Source organism: Leptodactylus fuscus, chromosome 1 (assembly GCF_031893055.1).
Source record: "Leptodactylus fuscus isolate aLepFus1 chromosome 1, aLepFus1.hap2, whole genome shotgun sequence".
Taxonomy (NCBI): domain Eukaryota; kingdom Metazoa; phylum Chordata; class Amphibia; order Anura; family Leptodactylidae; genus Leptodactylus; species Leptodactylus fuscus.
Genome location: NC_134265.1, coordinates 56447615 through 56464423, shown reverse-complemented (window position 1 = coordinate 56464423; position 16809 = coordinate 56447615). Strand labels below are relative to the sequence as shown.

The 16809-nt window shown below is 41.5% G+C and overlaps 1 protein-coding gene and 1 long non-coding RNA gene across 4 annotated transcripts in view; one reads left to right on the top strand and one right to left on the bottom strand.

Moving 5' to 3' along the window:
* Nucleotides 1-16809, bottom strand: part of LOC142200553 (uncharacterized) — a 221536-nt gene that overhangs the window by 135903 nt on the left and 68824 nt on the right. The gene's annotated exons all lie outside the window — the stretch shown is intronic.
* BDP1 (BDP1 general transcription factor IIIB subunit) overlaps nt 1-16809 on the top strand; it is a 50311-nt gene that overhangs the window by 28278 nt on the left and 5224 nt on the right. For all 3 annotated transcript variants that reach the window (XM_075270866.1, XM_075270874.1, XM_075270857.1), the window contains exons 32-42: nt 562-782; nt 1842-2184; nt 2757-2831; nt 4394-4427; nt 5797-6017; nt 6169-6238; nt 7856-8036; nt 8466-8610; nt 9667-9697; nt 10322-10574; nt 16306-16576. In XM_075270866.1, coding sequence (XP_075126967.1) covers nt 562-782; nt 1842-2184; nt 2757-2831; nt 4394-4427; nt 5797-6017; nt 6169-6238; nt 7856-8036; nt 8466-8610; nt 9667-9697; nt 10322-10574; nt 16306-16576 — 1845 coding nt within the window. The remainder of the gene's footprint in view (nt 1-561; nt 783-1841; nt 2185-2756; nt 2832-4393; nt 4428-5796; nt 6018-6168; nt 6239-7855; nt 8037-8465; nt 8611-9666; nt 9698-10321; nt 10575-16305; nt 16577-16809) is intronic.

Below are 16809 nucleotides of genomic sequence, written 5' to 3'. Positions count from 1 at the left end.
CCCATATGCGGCTATTAGCAGTGGTGTGTAGGGGAATGTGTGCGCTTTTTAACCATCCTTCAGTGATACAGTATATTTACAGAAATTACAGCAGAGTGGCAGCCATGTTTAAGGAACTGGCATCTGCCGTGTTATTATGACTGATGTCTGGAAGGGGTTAATGTGTTGTACAAGCAAAAAATAATAATTTTTTTTTGTAACACAGAGTGTTGTTTATTAACATACATAGTTTTTTGTCTCCTTTTTATACATACTTTATACATTTATTTTTGTGTGTATATATATTTTTGTGACATAATCTGTCCATCAAGAGATGGGGGCCATCCATATAAGCCCATTTTGACAACAGACATTCAGTGATCATGTGACTGCGGAGTCTAATAAAGGCAACAGTGCATACTGCAGCAGCATGAACTTTCTACCATGTCATACATGCACGTAGTCTTTTATGAGGTTAATCCTAAAACTAGATTGCATATCTTGTTAACCTGTACATTTCTGAAGATTGGACATCATGCGTGTGTGCCATGTGATCTTTATTATCTTTAATTTCTATGAAAGGATGAGGATCCTGTGGTGGCCACATCCTCTCCAGCTATCAAGAGAAAAGCCACTGAATTCAATGATGACTTATCCCCCAAGAGGATATGCCCCTCTGGCACACCCCAGAAGCCGTCATGTTTGTCAGACTCTGAAGTTGACCAACCTCCAGTGCCCAGTGAATCTCCAAGCAGCAGCCAGTCTAGTAGTGTGCAGGACACCACTACTGCTCAGCGCTCCAGGTAAGTGAAGTTATGTAGAAGGTCCAGGTTTACCAGGTGCTCTATTATTTCATATTCTTCACAAACTTTTAAAATTTTTATTTCATTTTACAATGGTAGGAATATGATGGAACATTTTTATATATTTTCCACAAACTTCTATGACCAGCCGTAATGTATATAATCTCCCATAAAATGGTGAGAAGAAAAAAAAAAAAAAAAAAAAGCTCTAAAAAAATAACATAAATAAAAGTTGTAAATCCCTCCTTTCCCTAGAATACATATAAAAGTAGAAAATGACTGTGAAACACATATACATTAGGTATCCCTGTGTCTGACAGTGCCCGGTCTACTGAATATAGGGGATCTGCAGTGCTCCTGTTCCGTCAGGAAGGGGTTAATACGAGCACTACAGATACCCTATATTCAGCCAGGCTGAGATCCAAGTGGGGGAAAAAAAAAAAACAGTCCTCAGGGAAGGGAAGGGGCAGACAGACAACCAGAACACCCCCTCCCCTTCCCCAGCATCTACTGCACCCAAAAACTCCGACCATTTTAATTTTTTAAATTTTCTAGTAACTGCTGCATTCCACCCCCCTCGGCTTATACTCGAGTCAATAATTTTCCCAGTTTTGTGGTAAAAATAGGGGCCTCGGCTTATATTCGGGTCGGCTTATACTCGAGTATATACAGTATGTCCTTTATTTTCCTAAAGTTAACCAACTAATAGATGCCTACAGTCTTAAGACGTACCAAAGTTGTCATCGAGCATCGGCTGCTATTAGTGTGGCACATTTTAAGACCGTTTAGTCTGTCTGCAGGCTAAATTTTAGACCGTACTTGTAAATCTGCCCCAGTGTGTCTCTTTGGACTTATTTGAGAACATTTACTCTTTAGGGCTTTGGCAGTGCAAGGAACAACCCTCACATCATTTGCCGGAAGCCTATATAAGCCCATGCTCATTTGTCTGAACTGTTTTTTCCACTCTGTAGATGCCTTCATTTAAGGCAGTATTGTATCAGGGACAAGTATCAGTGTGCTCCATAAATAATAACAATGAATGTTAATTTTACATAATAGATTTGGAAGACCTCTAAAGAAACTGTCCACACCACCGTCTGCATCACCCAAATCTGAAAATTCATCTGATCGTCCAGAGAAAGAAAAGCCTGCACGCAGTCTTAAACCAAGCACAACCAAAACCTCAAAGCCAGTGTCTAGCAAGAGCAAAGGGAAGACCACCCTGGTAAAGATCAGAGCTACACAGCAAGAGGAGGATGATGAAGATGATGCGGACCTGGGGTTTGAAGACGAGAACTATGACCTTGCACCTGATGTGCAGAACCAGGCTCCAGTGTTTGTTCCCTTTAGTCTGAGGTCACCTAAGCCAGTTACAGCTGAGATTGAAGAGACCGTGGAAGAGGTAACATAAATTTCTCTGTATTTGGCATGGGAGAAGTTGTGCACGTGCTTTACATTTAATGCACCGTGTTACTACAGGGTTTTTTTGAGGACTTTGATAATCTGTCCTTAGGGTAGGCCAATATCAGGTCAATATCTGATCAGTTTGGTGGAGTTGTCGAGAGCCTCACTGTTCAGCTGATGGTGGTACCTGTTCCTATTCTGGTCTATAGAATTCACTAGAATGGGACTGAGCCATGATGAGCCTTAGGCATGGCCACTGCTAAATTGTACAGAGCTGACCCAGTAGAATAACGAAGAAAACTTAGTGCCTGGAACCCCTACTAATCTGATTTTCGGATTTAGCTAAAACTGATTACTGTATTGTTTTATGGGGTTACTGAGAGAGTCCTCAACCACAGCTTGAGTCTCACATCTCCACCACTTCAGAGCACCTCTAGACTCGGACTCTGTACATACATATGTGCAAGTATGCATTTTACTGCAGCTTATAACATATTGTAATATGCGCCCTGTATTTTTATAAGTGGTAAATGCTGTATTTATGTGCTATATGTATGGTCTTATTTACAGCTTGAATTACCAGTAGATGTTGTGGATTTGCAATGTAGCACAGACCAGGATTCGGAAACAACTTCTTTTCAACATGTAAGTATTCATGGACAGACACGGCAAACCGTGATGACATTGGTTAGATGGATAATTGTGCAAGAGGATCTTTCACCACCTCCAACTAGTCCAGCTCTTAACATAAGTAGCTTGAGCAGTGACTATTGTCAGATGCTAAGAACCTGAATTAGTGGAGGTGGTGAAAGGTCCTCTTTAATGCTTACTCTATAATCATTATGCAGCTAGAATTTGCATCATCATAAGCCGATGCCAGATTTTATTATAGTCAACAAAATTTCTTCATGACAAATATTTCAACACAGTTTTCTATAAAATGCAGGAAGCACAAACTATTGACTGAGTGGGTGAGGCCTAAAACAGAGAAGCTGTAACTAGCATACACTCATATGTATGTGAACTGGTAAAAACTGAAACCTTTAAAATCGGCCATCACATGGGTTTATACATGAGCCCTACTTTGTAAAGACTTTGTGCATGCTGTAATTTTCTTTTACTAGTAAAAGCTCTTCATGTGTCTGGATTCTTCAGGCCAGAAACGGAGTCATGTATTACCTCCCTACATGTCAGTTGGTGGGTGCATACAACTAAGCCTCTCCCATACTGGTGTAAATGTAAAACCTACATCTTAGGTCCAGTTCACATCTGCGTTCGGGCCATTCTGTTCCCCTATCCGCATGAAAAATGTGGAGAGGAATTTCTCTCTGCACTTTTTTGTGCGAAGACCGGTTGGAAGCCACACAGACACTATTCTAGTCTATGGGGTATATGGGTTTCCTAAGGTAACTGCTTTTCTAAGCGGATTAGGTTTCCATTTGGGGGCTCCCCAAGTGGATTCCCCTAACGGAAACTCATGCACAGATGTGAACTGGGCCTTTGAAGGGATCGACCACTTAACAGACAAAAACGGTGCCCTGTGTAACCATTACTCTGCATTCATACAGATGGTGGCGTTCACTCTGTTTATCCATGCAACCACTTCCTTAACTACTTCTACTTCTGTGCAGCCACTAAATGTATTCTGCGCTTGCACAGAATGTCTTGTATCCGTGTAAAAGATTTACAGATAGATTCAACGCTTGTGCAGAAGTGGGGACAGGCAAAGGAAATGGTCACATGGATAAATAGTGACCACTGCTATCTTTGATATGTATGGGTGTACAGGTCGCTGCTTCCACTGCTTACTCAGCTCTTACAGGGACAACCAAGGGCCTATTTTGCACAGCAGATTTGTCATATAAAGGTAGTTTTGCTTGTCACATCACAGTTTATTACAGCACAAAATGTTTCTTTTAAAATGGCCCATATCTTCTAATAGCCAAAAAAAATCAAAAAACGATGTACTGAATGTTTTTTGTCCTATTTGGTACAAACAGTGCACCTGTGTATTATATAAACTGCTATTCTAGATAAGGTTAGTAAGTAACAAATATTCCAATTTATAGAGTATCTGTCTGTGTCATTTACAGGAATCTCTTGTGTACATATATAGTGTGTGGTGGTGCTAAAGGGTTATAAAGTTGGTGTTCGTATCAAAACCAATAACCATCTAACAATCTCAAATATTGTTTCATCACATGTAGGTTGTGGATTCTCACAGTCAGCCGGATAAGAAAGGTAAGTGTTAATATGATGCCTTCCCAGGCAGTGATACTTGTTCAGTTCATGGTAGACTATGCTATATATTTATGGAAGACATATGTATGTATAATTCTGGAGTCTAAATCTCATAGTAGTATTGCATTGCAGCTTCCATTCACATTAAAAGGATTACTATGAAAGATATTTATCCTTTGTCCATAGGCTTAGTGACCCAGGGGGTATGACTCTCTATGGCTCATCCTTGTCCAAAAGGGGTTTGAGAGCCTTCACACCTATTGGCAATTTATCCAGTCTATGCTGTGGATAGGGGATACATATTTTTCATGGCATAATCTCTTTAAGTAATCTGCTTTTCTTTTACATTATGGAGGCACATAACAAAATTGGGAGTCTGAACTGTTCTCTTAAAGAGGCATTTCCTGCTTGCTCAGCCTTTTCTATTACTCCCATAGAGTGGCCCCTTCTTTATCTTTAATATGCTATGTAAGGCTGGTTATACACTTAAATAGCTGTCAACCGAGTTATATCAATGGGCAGTTCTGTCTACAAGCCTGATATAGGTATGTGCATAGCTGCAGTTTGTGCTTTAATCCCTTAGCGACCTTTGACTTAGTATTACGTCATGGGTCGCATAGGGGTGTATGGAGCGAGCTCAGGAGCTGAGCTCTCCATACAGGGCAGATGCCGGCTTACAGCCAAGACCTGCCGCTAACAGCAGCAGTTGGTGCCCGCATCGATCGCTGCTGTTAACCCTTTTCAAACTGCGGTCAAACGTGACCGCAGCGTGTAAACTGTGCAGGCGGCACAGGCGCCGCCATTTGCTGCTGATCACCGCTCTCCTGAACATCACCAGAGGGTGGCGATCGGTTGCTATGACAGCCAGAAGACTATTGAAGGCATCCAGGCTTGTCATGGCATTGGTTCTATTGCACCTAACAAAAAAAAGTAAAAAAAAAAACTACAAAGCAGAAAACCTGTGTGTAGGTTATGTCTCTGCTGCCTTCAGATAGTCGACTAAAACTGGTAGCCACCATCTTTTCATACTCCTTGTGTCAGCCTCCCAGTGGCCGAGCCTATACCCATGATGTTGTATTCCCCAATGATTTAAATGAGAAAAGAAAATAATTTTATTTCTACAGAGTTAGCAGCTAGGTAATAAAAAGCAATACATAAGATATTGAAGTTAAGGTAAATGTTTAAGAAGTAGATACACTTTGAGATTTAAAAAAAAAAAAAAAAAAAGGTACCCATGGCTCCCTATGATCTTTCAAGTTGACCCCAAAAGCTGTAACTGCCCATCAAGGAACATTTCACGTATTCAGCTGTCTGAGGGTGAGTGAGTTATGTACCTACTGCAAACCACTTCTGTTTTTTGTTTTTTTAGGGGAATTTTTGAGCCCTGAATGTACAGAAAATCACATATCCAGTGAAGAACAACTCAAAAGTATAAAAGTGTTATCTTCACCATCAAGGGATTTACTGTCAAGCCCTCACCGTCTTCACTCCGCTCCCAATATAGAAAACCCCTCCCAGGCCAATGTCATCGGATCAGCTGAAAGTTTACCAAATCCTGTAAATGAGAACTTGGCAATTCCAATAGAGCAGGTAAGTGACCGGATGATATTGTAGTCTATTGGATGTTTATGTATATTGCGTCTTCCTAGAGTATCTGTATTGTGAAGATTGCAAAGTATCTATGAAGTCAGCATTTAGTATGAGATGTTTCATTCATGGTCTTTCTGTTTGTACTTTATAGATTAGTTACCCCGTCATGCGAGAGGATGCTGTGCAGCAAGATTTTAGTTCTCAAGACGTCACTGTATCAGGTATGTTTATTTTATTAACAGTTGGATCCTATAATGGTTCCACGCACGGACCATAAGACGCACTAAGGTTTTAGAGGAGGAAAATAGGAAAAAAAATTTTGAAGCAAAAAATTTGTAAAATATTTAACAGAACATATTATTTCACCAATGTAAACAGAACTCAACAGCAGCATTAACAAGCATTAGGGACTTTAAGCTTTAAGTATGGAAACTCTTCTAATCATCAGGGAACCATGTGATCCGCTGCTCCTTTACACAGCTCCAGTGCCAGCCAGCATCGGGCCAGCAGTCAGCAGTTCAGCATGTCCCGATGCTGGTGCTGAACAGCTCTGCTGGCCCGATAACGGAATAGTACCAATTTTTCCTCTGCTACAGCAGTCACCATACGAGAAAAATATTTTCATAAGTTTGTAGATCAGGGGTTTTTGGACACAGGGATTCCTAATGTGTTTGTGTTTCACAGTAATGTTTTTGTTTTATATGTATTCTAGGGATATGGGGGTGATTTGAATTTTTTTTTATATATATATATATATATATATATATATATATATATTTTCATAGCTATAAAAAAAAATTTTAATATTTTATTTTCACCCACCTAGGGGGTTTGAACCTGCAATCATTTGATTGCAAGTCCCATAGACTGCAATACAACTGTATTGCAGTCTATGGGAGAGGCTCACTATATTATCGTACTATGAAGGCCCTTCCTGCAGAGCGTTTGCCATAGCTAACAGGTCTCCGCTGTACATGAGACCCGATAGCTATGGCAATCTCTCTGTGAGAGATAATGTCCCACAGAGAGCTAAAAAAATGCCCATGATACCTGTACTATGATGTCGGGTCTAAAAGATGGCCGGCGCTCCTGCAGAGCGGTTACCATAGCTAGCGTGTCTCCGCTGTACAGGAGACCCGATGGCTATTGCAATCTCTCTGTAAGAACGGCCAGAAACTTTTACCTGTAATGTTGCAGGCCAGCTCCCGCAGAGCCGACCTGTTCCTGAGTTTCAGAGCCGTGTGGCACAGGAACAGGTCGGCTCTGCGGGAGCTGGCCTGCAGCATTACAGGTAAAAGTTTCTGGCCGCTCTTACAGAGAGATTGCAATAGCCATCGGGTCTCCTGTACAGCGGGGACACGCTAGCTATGGTAACCGCTCTGCAGGAGCGCCGGCCATCTTTTAGACCCGACATCTTAGTACAGGTATCATGGGCACTTTTTTAGCTCTCTGTGGGACATTATCTCTCACAGAGAGATTGCCATAGCTATCGGGTCTCATGTACAGCGGAGACCTGTTAGCTATGGCAAACGCTCTGCAGGATTCGGTACCACTCGCAGACAATTACCGTAACATACCTGCTTTCCTTCTAACTGACGGGACTAAACTGGCGCTGTGCTTGCCCCGCCCACTACATTCCCGCCCACTACATTCCCGCCCACTACATTCTAGCTCCGCTCATTCCTAGCACTACATTCGGACTATAAGACGCACCTACATTTTCCTCCCATATTTGGAGGAAAAAAAGTGCGTCTTATAGTCCGAAAAATACGGTATATATAATGGTTATGTATTTCAGTAGTTCCAGGTTTCTTATTTTGTTTCCTTGGTCTTCACAGATTGCCTCCTAGAAGAAAATAACACTGCAGAGGAAACTACATTTATTTTGACCCTAGTGGAGATTCCCATTAATGAAGACTATGCCTATTCATGTGATTCAAGCATGACAGAAAGTCTTCCCGCCCCAGTGTTGATCAGCTCCGGCTCCTCTCAATCTCTAATGCAGAGTCTGAATCCCAGGTGAGATGATAGTCATGTGTTGTTACCCAGCTAAAAATACGACATACGTATAGGTATGGTGAAGATACGTATACGACATACGGTTGTTGACTATACTCTTGTTCAGCCAACAACTCTTCCTCCCACCACCCATAGCACATGAACCCAAGTGTGCATGTGTTCTGAATGGGGAGAGGAAAATGAGTCGCTGTCAAGCTTCTTCTTGTGGCATCTTATCTTCCCTGATAAATCCAACAGCCAGTCCTTCCTTCCTTTGACATCTTCCATTAGGGGAGAGTCGAGATACCCCCATATACATTAGGTGGCTGCCTGGTCTTGCTGAAGTAGGTAGGTTTGGCTATCATCAATGAGATTGGTTCAGCCAGCTTAAAACAAACCCTCTTCAGATTGTTACAGTTTAGAATTTGTTCTTAATCTCCTTTTTTATAGTACGGAGAGTGCGTCGTATGAGTCCAACGGTGTTGACCAGGATGACGCAGATAGGACAGTAGAACAGAAATCAAGAAAGCGAAGTGCTCCGTCCATTGATGAAGATGATCAACCTCCTCTAAAAAAGCAGCCTATTGTGTCTGAGGTAGGTAGAAAGTTATTTTCTTTGATATTTAAAGGGCCAGGACCTTATTTCTTCTTTTTTTTTTATGCGGTATGACATGGGGGTGACAGTCAAATTTGAATAACACCCAATGTTTGACATGTCCATGTGTATACCTACATGTCTGGTAAAAGCCTAAACTGATTGCTAAATGACATTGATTTTGCTGACAGAAATGAAGTATAGTACATGGAAAAGATTATTAGAATTTTTTTTTTTACGTATGTTGAATAAATCAGTTTCCTTTCTAGAGAACGGATTTAGTTACTTAGTTTGTCTGCTGGATTCTCCATGGAAGTCACTAAAGGGTGTAATGGCATCACAGAACACGGATCCTTCTCTATGTGCAAGAACAGAGCCTCCTTGTACGAGTATTTCCTGTTGTGATGGATGCAAGGTTGTGTTACAGCAATGACCATTCATTTGAATGGCTTCCTCTTAATATCACATATTCCCTGCAGGGCCAGTGTAAGGGAAACGCCTGGCTGGTCATGGCTTATTCTGCACTGCAGCTCCATTTTTATTAAAATCAGCGTCTTATTCTTGTATAAATTAGCTGCAAAGGGCTTTGGGGGCGTTTCTTCTCCTTCTGGGGATTCACCAGATCCTAGCACCTATCTGCTTTGTGAGTTTGTCACACCTTGTCTGCAGTTAGGGGCGATCGCCTAGAGCGGAGAACGATGCCCCAGAAGAAGAAGAAACGCCTCTAAAACCCCTTTTCAGCTAATTTGCATAAGAAATAAATGCTGATTTTCATGAAAATTGAGCTACAATGCAGAATAAGACTTCTGTGGAAAGTGTAGAAGCCGTCCTCTAAGGTATTCTCATTAGTTCGATACCAGTTTTCCTGATGACAGACTCCTCTTAACTATTATATTATAAAATGTCTTAAATCTTGCGTATTCTCATGTTGAGTCCAGTGGGCGGTCCTGGTACTATCAGTCACTTATAGGACCATCCACTGGACTCCTAAGCCCAGAGTAAGCAGAAGTTTAAATAAATACAAGCTATACTAAAACTAACTTTTTATTTTTGTAGGAAACAGCTGATGTGGAAATCAAAGCTACAGGTGAATATTAAATATGATATACTATAATAATCCTATTCTATCATATGCAGTTATTACATTTGATCACTCTTTAAAGGGGTGGTCTTTATTTAAAAAAAAAAAAGTAAAATGTTCAACAATATAATGTAACTATAGTTAAAATACAAGCTGTATATACAGAGAACAGTTTTGTTTTTTGTTTTTTTTTAATCGAGCCTGTTTTTCTAAATTATACAACCCTGTTCTTAGTATGCCTATTGCATTGCACTAGTAGAGTAATCCATTAATTATATAAATATGGGTTTGGACCCTGAAATTATTCCACTAGAAATGTGAGTAGTCTTATGATGTATTCCTCTGTTCATGCTATTTAAAGCGGACCTTTCGCCGCCTTCGCTAACTCCAACTCTTGGGACCGTTCATCTGATAAGTATATTGGGTTCTGAATCTATTGGCGCCGATCAAGTCAGGAAAAAAAATTCCAACTATGCCAAAATCAGTGGAGCTGGGCCTATTGAAAAATGCAGAGTTGGACATTGTGAAGTGGTGAAAGGTTCTCTTTAATGTTATGTTTTAAATGTCAGATAATGAACAAATCCTAATGTGTCTTAGTCCAGATATTACATACTTATATATGTTTTGCAGCTGCTGAAGCGGATGTTAATGGAAATGTTTCACCCAAGGTCTCAGTTACTGAGCCCAAACCTGAAGAACCTTCTGGAGTTTCTCAAATCTGTGCACCTGCTATAATGGAGAGACCCGCTGACTGGCCAACACTGAAAAACGGTGATACTGTGCCCGTTGAGATGCCAGGGATGTCAACGACGGATTCATTAAACAGGAATTTGCCTCTAGTATATGCAAATCCTATAACCACTTCTAAAATTACATTAAAAAGGTGAGTTGTTTACCCCTACCCCTTGCTATATGACAAAAAATAGATTATCACTCTGTTAGTCTCTATCTTTACACTATGGGGACATGTACGGGCTGCGTACTCCTACAGCTGTAATACTTGCACATGCATATTTTTTCTATAACCGCTTCACATCCACTCTTTGCCGCGCTGACATTTATAAACTTCTAAATTTGAGATCTGGTCTCCCCAAGGGTCGTCAACTCCGTGAACACAGCGCAAGTTGCAGCTGGTGTTCTTAGAGACTTGATCTAAACCTGATTGGTTCAGATCTCGATCACGTGATGACCATGGCCATGAGAACCAATCAGGTTTAGATCAGGGAAAGTTTGTTATAGTAACAAACTTTCCCGGGTTCTATAACTATAAAACACTTTCTCTCCTCAGTTCTCTGTCAAAGAGAGATATCGGAGAAGAATGAGAAAGCTACTGTGTACTTTACACCATTTAATTCTCTTAGTTTGTTCATTACAGATGAATTTCTAGAGTATATTGTTGCCCAAACAAATTTATATGCCTCCCAATTTATCTCCCAGAATCCACAATCCTATAATGCCAGACAAAATATATGGACGCCCACAAATCTTTTTGAAATTTAAAACATTTTTAGGCCTCACACTAGTTGTGGGGCTTGCTAAAAAGCCGACCATTCGATCTTACTGGTCCACCCATTCTGTGCATACCACTCCTACTTTTCTTGCCATAATTCCCAGGAGAAGTTATGAAATGCTCATATGATTTTTGCATTTCAGTAGCAAAAGCCATTGCCCACCTAGAAGTACCCAAGAATATGACAGATTACAAAATCAGGCCCATCCTCACAATGCTCAGCGCAACATTTTTAAAACTTTATACCCCAGTTCAAATATTTCTGTTAATGAGTCCCTTGTAAAATTCAAAGGGAGACTGCACCTTAAACAGTTTATTCCTTCTAAGAGGGCAAGGTTTGGAATAAAATTCTACAAAATGTGTGAAAGATTCACAGGATACACATCGGCTTTTTTCATCAATTAAGGGAAGGATAGCCAACCAAATCCACCAGGATGTCCGTCTTATCTGACAACACGTGGTCGAATTGTTTGGGAGTTGATTGGCCCATTTCTACAAAATGGCTATAACCTGTATGTAGGCAACTACTACAGTAGTATAGCTTTGGTACAACATAACACATCGGCTTGTGGGACCATTCGGAAGCATCGACAAGGATTTCCACAATCATTGGTGAATGAAAAGTTCAAAAACGGGGCAGTCAGGCAGTGTTAGCAGGTATTATCGTTACAGCCAGCCTTGTGTATCAATGACTGCTTTAAAATCTTCTACAAGGAGCCACACTTTTTAATTGCTCATTTTAAAAATCCTCGCTATATACATTTCTTGAGAGGTATAGTTTATAAAATGGACTTACTACATGGGAAATTCTACTTTACTGGCACCACAGAGCTCTGCAAAGAACCTTTTGGCGTTCAGAAACTTGTCTCTTTAAATCTACTCTCCAGAAGCTAAAAAGTGTAGCACCCCTTCTGAGCCCTGCTGTTCACTCAAACAGAAGTTTACCCCCACATATTACATATTGCCCCCACATAAGATGGATGAACTGACGGCGCTGACCAGGCAGGAAAGGAAAAGGGCTTGCGGTATTTGTGAATGAAAGATGGTGTAATCCAGGGCACATTGTGGTAAAAGAACATTTGTGCCACAAGGATAGTGATCTATTAGCTATAAGCGTGAGACCTTATTACCTACCAAGGGAATCATCACATGTTATTGCGCTAGCTGCATATGTCCCCCCTCGGCAAAAGCAGACTCTGCTGTAATGTGTTGCATACTGTGGTGAGCCGGCTGCAAACATTACACCCCCATGCCCTCCGCCTGGTGTCTGGAGACTGCAACCTTGTCTCTCCAACATTTACTCTACTAGTTTTCACACAGTATGTAACCTGCCATACAAGAGACAACAAAACGCTGGACTTGCTTTTTTCTAATGTAAGGGATGCATATAACTCATCAGTCCTACCACTCCTGGGTAGATCGGATCACAGCCTGGTGCATCTGCGACCAACATACAAACAACTAGTATGTAGAGAACCAGCTGTTACTCGTACAGTGAGGATCTGGTCGGAAGAGTGTGTTGGGGCTCTGAGGGACTGTTTTGACACAACCTAATGGGAAATGTTGCAAGATTCATATCTGGATGATATATAGTGTCTTAAAGACTGCATAACAGACTATATTGGTTTCTGTGTAGACAACATGGTACCAACAAAAATGGTGAGGTGTTTCTCTAATAATAAACCATGGATCAACTCTGAGACTAAAGCCCTTCTCAAGGAGAAAAAGAGAGCCTTTAGATCTGCTGACAAGAAATGCCTCCCCAGCACACACAAACACCTGGGTCCACCCTCATCGACCTGCAATCAACTGCCATATGGTTCCAATCTGGTCCTCTGTGTAGGGAAATCAGGGGGATTAAAGTGGACAAGGAGGAGGACCCGATGGGATAGAGTTCTTAAAATGTGTGAAGACCATCTGTGCAGTGTTATGACCCACATGTGCAATATGAGCCTGAAGCTGGGAGTGGAACCACAACTGTGGAACACATCTTGTATGGTATCAGTTCCAAAGAAACCTAATCCAACGAACTTCAACGGCTACAGATCTGTAGCATTGACATCCCATTGATGAAGGTCCTAGAGAGACTGGTACTTAAACATCCTTGACCTCTAGTGAGCTTGGCTATGGACCCGCTCCAGTTTGCCTACAGGCTGGGAATTGGGGTAGATGATGTTCCGGGGTCCGATCGGCCTTTCCTCCCCACAATGTTTTTTGGGAGGTGCCGCTGTTGCTAATGGACTGCCCGGGGTCTAATCAGCGACCCTGGGTTTGCCCCATCAATTCCCCTCCACGTACCTGTTTGATCCTGCCAAGAATGGAGGCTGTCGGCCTATGCTTCTGCATGGATTGACAGCCTGCAATACATGTGAATTGCAGCGTATATGTATTGAAGCAGCGTTCAGAAGATTGCTGCTTCAATCCCCTACGGGGACAAACAAAAATAAAGTTTAAAGGGGCTCTATTATTGGGAAAAGTCATTTTTAACTAATCACATCCTTGCATAGCCTTTAGAAATGCGATTCCACACCTACCTTTAGTATGTAGATTGCCTCAGTGGTTTCTGAATACCGTATATACTCGAGTATAAGCCGACTTTTTCAGCACATTTTTCATGCTGATAAAGCTCTCCTCGGCTTATAAACGAGTCAGGGTCCCCGGAGCACAGAAAACTGGAAGGGGGAGGTCCTTTACTGCTACTGCTCTGTGATTGGCTTGTCATGAGGTCACGTGACGTCATCAAAGGTCCTGTAGCCACTGGCATGTAACATCTGCAGATAAGGTTGAATCCTAGTAGCTCCGCCCACACCAGAGTCCGATCACATGGTCATGACGTCATCAGAGGTCCTTTATAGCACACTAGGATTTAGCATCTACCCTGCAGATGAGTGGCCGGGATTCATTGTGTCTTATGGAAGATGTCTGTTGTATGGAGGAGAGGAAGCTACAGTAAATACACAAGTGAAACACACAGGTACATACTGGGGTTACTCTGCCTATTAATGTCAGGCATTTGGGGTTATTCGTTTAGTTTCAGTAACTCATGTGCCTCACATTAATAACAGTTAACCCCATCATGTCCCTCATATTAACCCCTGTGTGCCCCATATAAGGGTTACTAATATGTGAGACACATGAGGGTACTAATGAAGGACCTTAACTATGAAGATACCTAATTATTACCTCCATATGTCCCACATATCAGTAACTCTTATGTGAGGCACACGGGGTTAATGTGAGGGACATGATGGGGTCATCTGCTATTACTATGATCCCCATGGAGTTACTAAGCTGCAATGCACATGACCAGACTTTATCTGCAAAATTAGGGGTCTCTGCTTATATTTGGGTCGGCTTATGCTTGAGTATATACGGTAAGTCCGTTTTTATTCATATGTTAATTAGGCTGGTGTACGATACATTGTGCACCCCCTTTGCTATTGTTTCCTATGCACAGGCTGCTGATGATGACTCAGCTTCCTGTTTGCACACACACATAGGAGATAATAGGAGAGAGGAGGCTGCTGGGAACTTCCTGTGCTGGCTGGAAGCTCATTAACATATGAATAAAAACGGACTTATTCAGAAACCACTGAGGCAATTTACATACTAAAGGTAGGTGTGGAATAGCATTTCTAAAGGCTATGCAAGGATGTAATTAGTTAAAAATGACTTTTCCCAGTGATAGAGCTCCTTTAAATATGTAAAAATAAAAATAAAAAATCACATTTTCCCATATAAAATGTTTTATGTAAAATAATAAAAATCATTACATATTTGGTATCACCGCATCCGTAAAAACCTGAACAATAAAACTAAAACATTATTTAACCCACATGAACGACTTTCAAAAAAAAAATAAAAAATGTAGAAAACCGCACAAAGTAATGATTATTTGCCACCTTTGCCTCACAAAATGTTCAATAACGGTCAGATGAAAACCAAAAATGGTACCAATAAAAAGGTCATCCTGCAAAAGGTATGCCCTCAGCCAGCTCCATCAACTGAAAAATAAAAATGTTATGCAAAGTATTAAAAAAGAATATAAATGAGGTATCGCCATAATTGTACCGACCCGCAGAATAAAGGTAACACGTTACTTATACTGTACACTGCAGGGGAAGAAAATGAAATGCTAAAAAGCAATGCCAGAATTGATGTTTTCTTTTACATCCCATCCCGAAAGAGTTAATAAAATGTAGTGAATAAGTTACAGGCACCCCAAAATGGTGGCATTGGAAAGTACATCTCATATTGCAAGCAGCAAGCCCTCATATGGCCACATTGCCAGAAAGTAAAAAAAAATTCTGTAGTTTGTACAATGTGAAGGCAAAACCCCCCCCAAAAATCATCAGGACATAACTAGCTGTAACTAGAAGGAACCTGTGCGAGCGGATATATCAGGGGACACCCCAGATTTATAGCTTATGAGAGAGAATACACCAGCGCTGATCCCCCAGAATGCCCCCACCCCATCTGTGTCATGGGAGCTAGTGGGAAAATAACATGGGATTTAGTGGACCGAATTTAATCCGCACAGCTTACATATTCACTTCTGCGATACTAAGGCTCACTTACACCTCTTGATAAATTCTTTGAGGGGTGCAGCTTTCAAAATGGGGTCACTTTCTGGTGGATTCCAATTTAGTGACACCTCAGGGTCTCTGCAAACATGACATGGCATCCAAAAACCAAACCATCTAAGTCTGTGCTTTGAAAGTTGAATAGCGCTTCTTCCCTTCTGTGCCTTACCGTGCGCCTCAGCAGCAGTTCATGCCCACATATTTCACATTGTTGTACCCGGGACACCCCACTTAACCAATATATGGGGGTACAAACTGCTGTCGGGTATACAGCAAGGTGCAGAAACGAAGCAGCGCTATTTGGGTTTTGGAACGGTTTGGTTTTTGGATGTCATTCCACTTTTGCAGAGTTCCATCTAAACATATAAATGGAGGGAAGGACTCCCTTTGTTACCCCATTGGTGCCCCTTGCTTTTTCTGTGGGTAGTTTGTAGATACCAGGACCAGACAAAAGTCTTTAGAGCTGCCACCATCAACTCCATTATGAGTCCTGCCTCAGTTACTTTCTTTTCTTTTCTCAGACCTGGGAGAAAACCATTGGGATTTTTATCTTTGGTTTGCAAAGAAAAGCAGTCAAAGAAATCAAATGAAGAAAGCCGAAAGAAGAAGAATCAACCAAAGCCAAAATATAGAAAGATTTTCCCTACAATCCGTGGCCAACGGAAAGAAAGTCCAGATATGAACCTAGAAAGTGCCAATGACAGTGAAGTGCCTTCATCATCACCCGTTTTAGCACCCGCAGAGGAAATGCAGAGCACTACTACTGAAGACAGCCTCCCCTCCACATCACAAGTAAGTGTAAAGAAGTCAGACTTTCCCTGTATAGTCTTCATTCCATGGGATTTGTTGCCACAAGTTCCACCTGCTACTCTTCTCAATGTGGAGCATCTCAGGGTGGGTTCACACCTGTGCCCGGTCTCCGCTTTGCAGGTTTCTGTCGTCTGCCTGAGAAACTGGACAGGAGACGGGAACTGGCAGTGAGTTTGCAAACCCATTCATTTGAATGGGTTTGCAAACCCATTCAT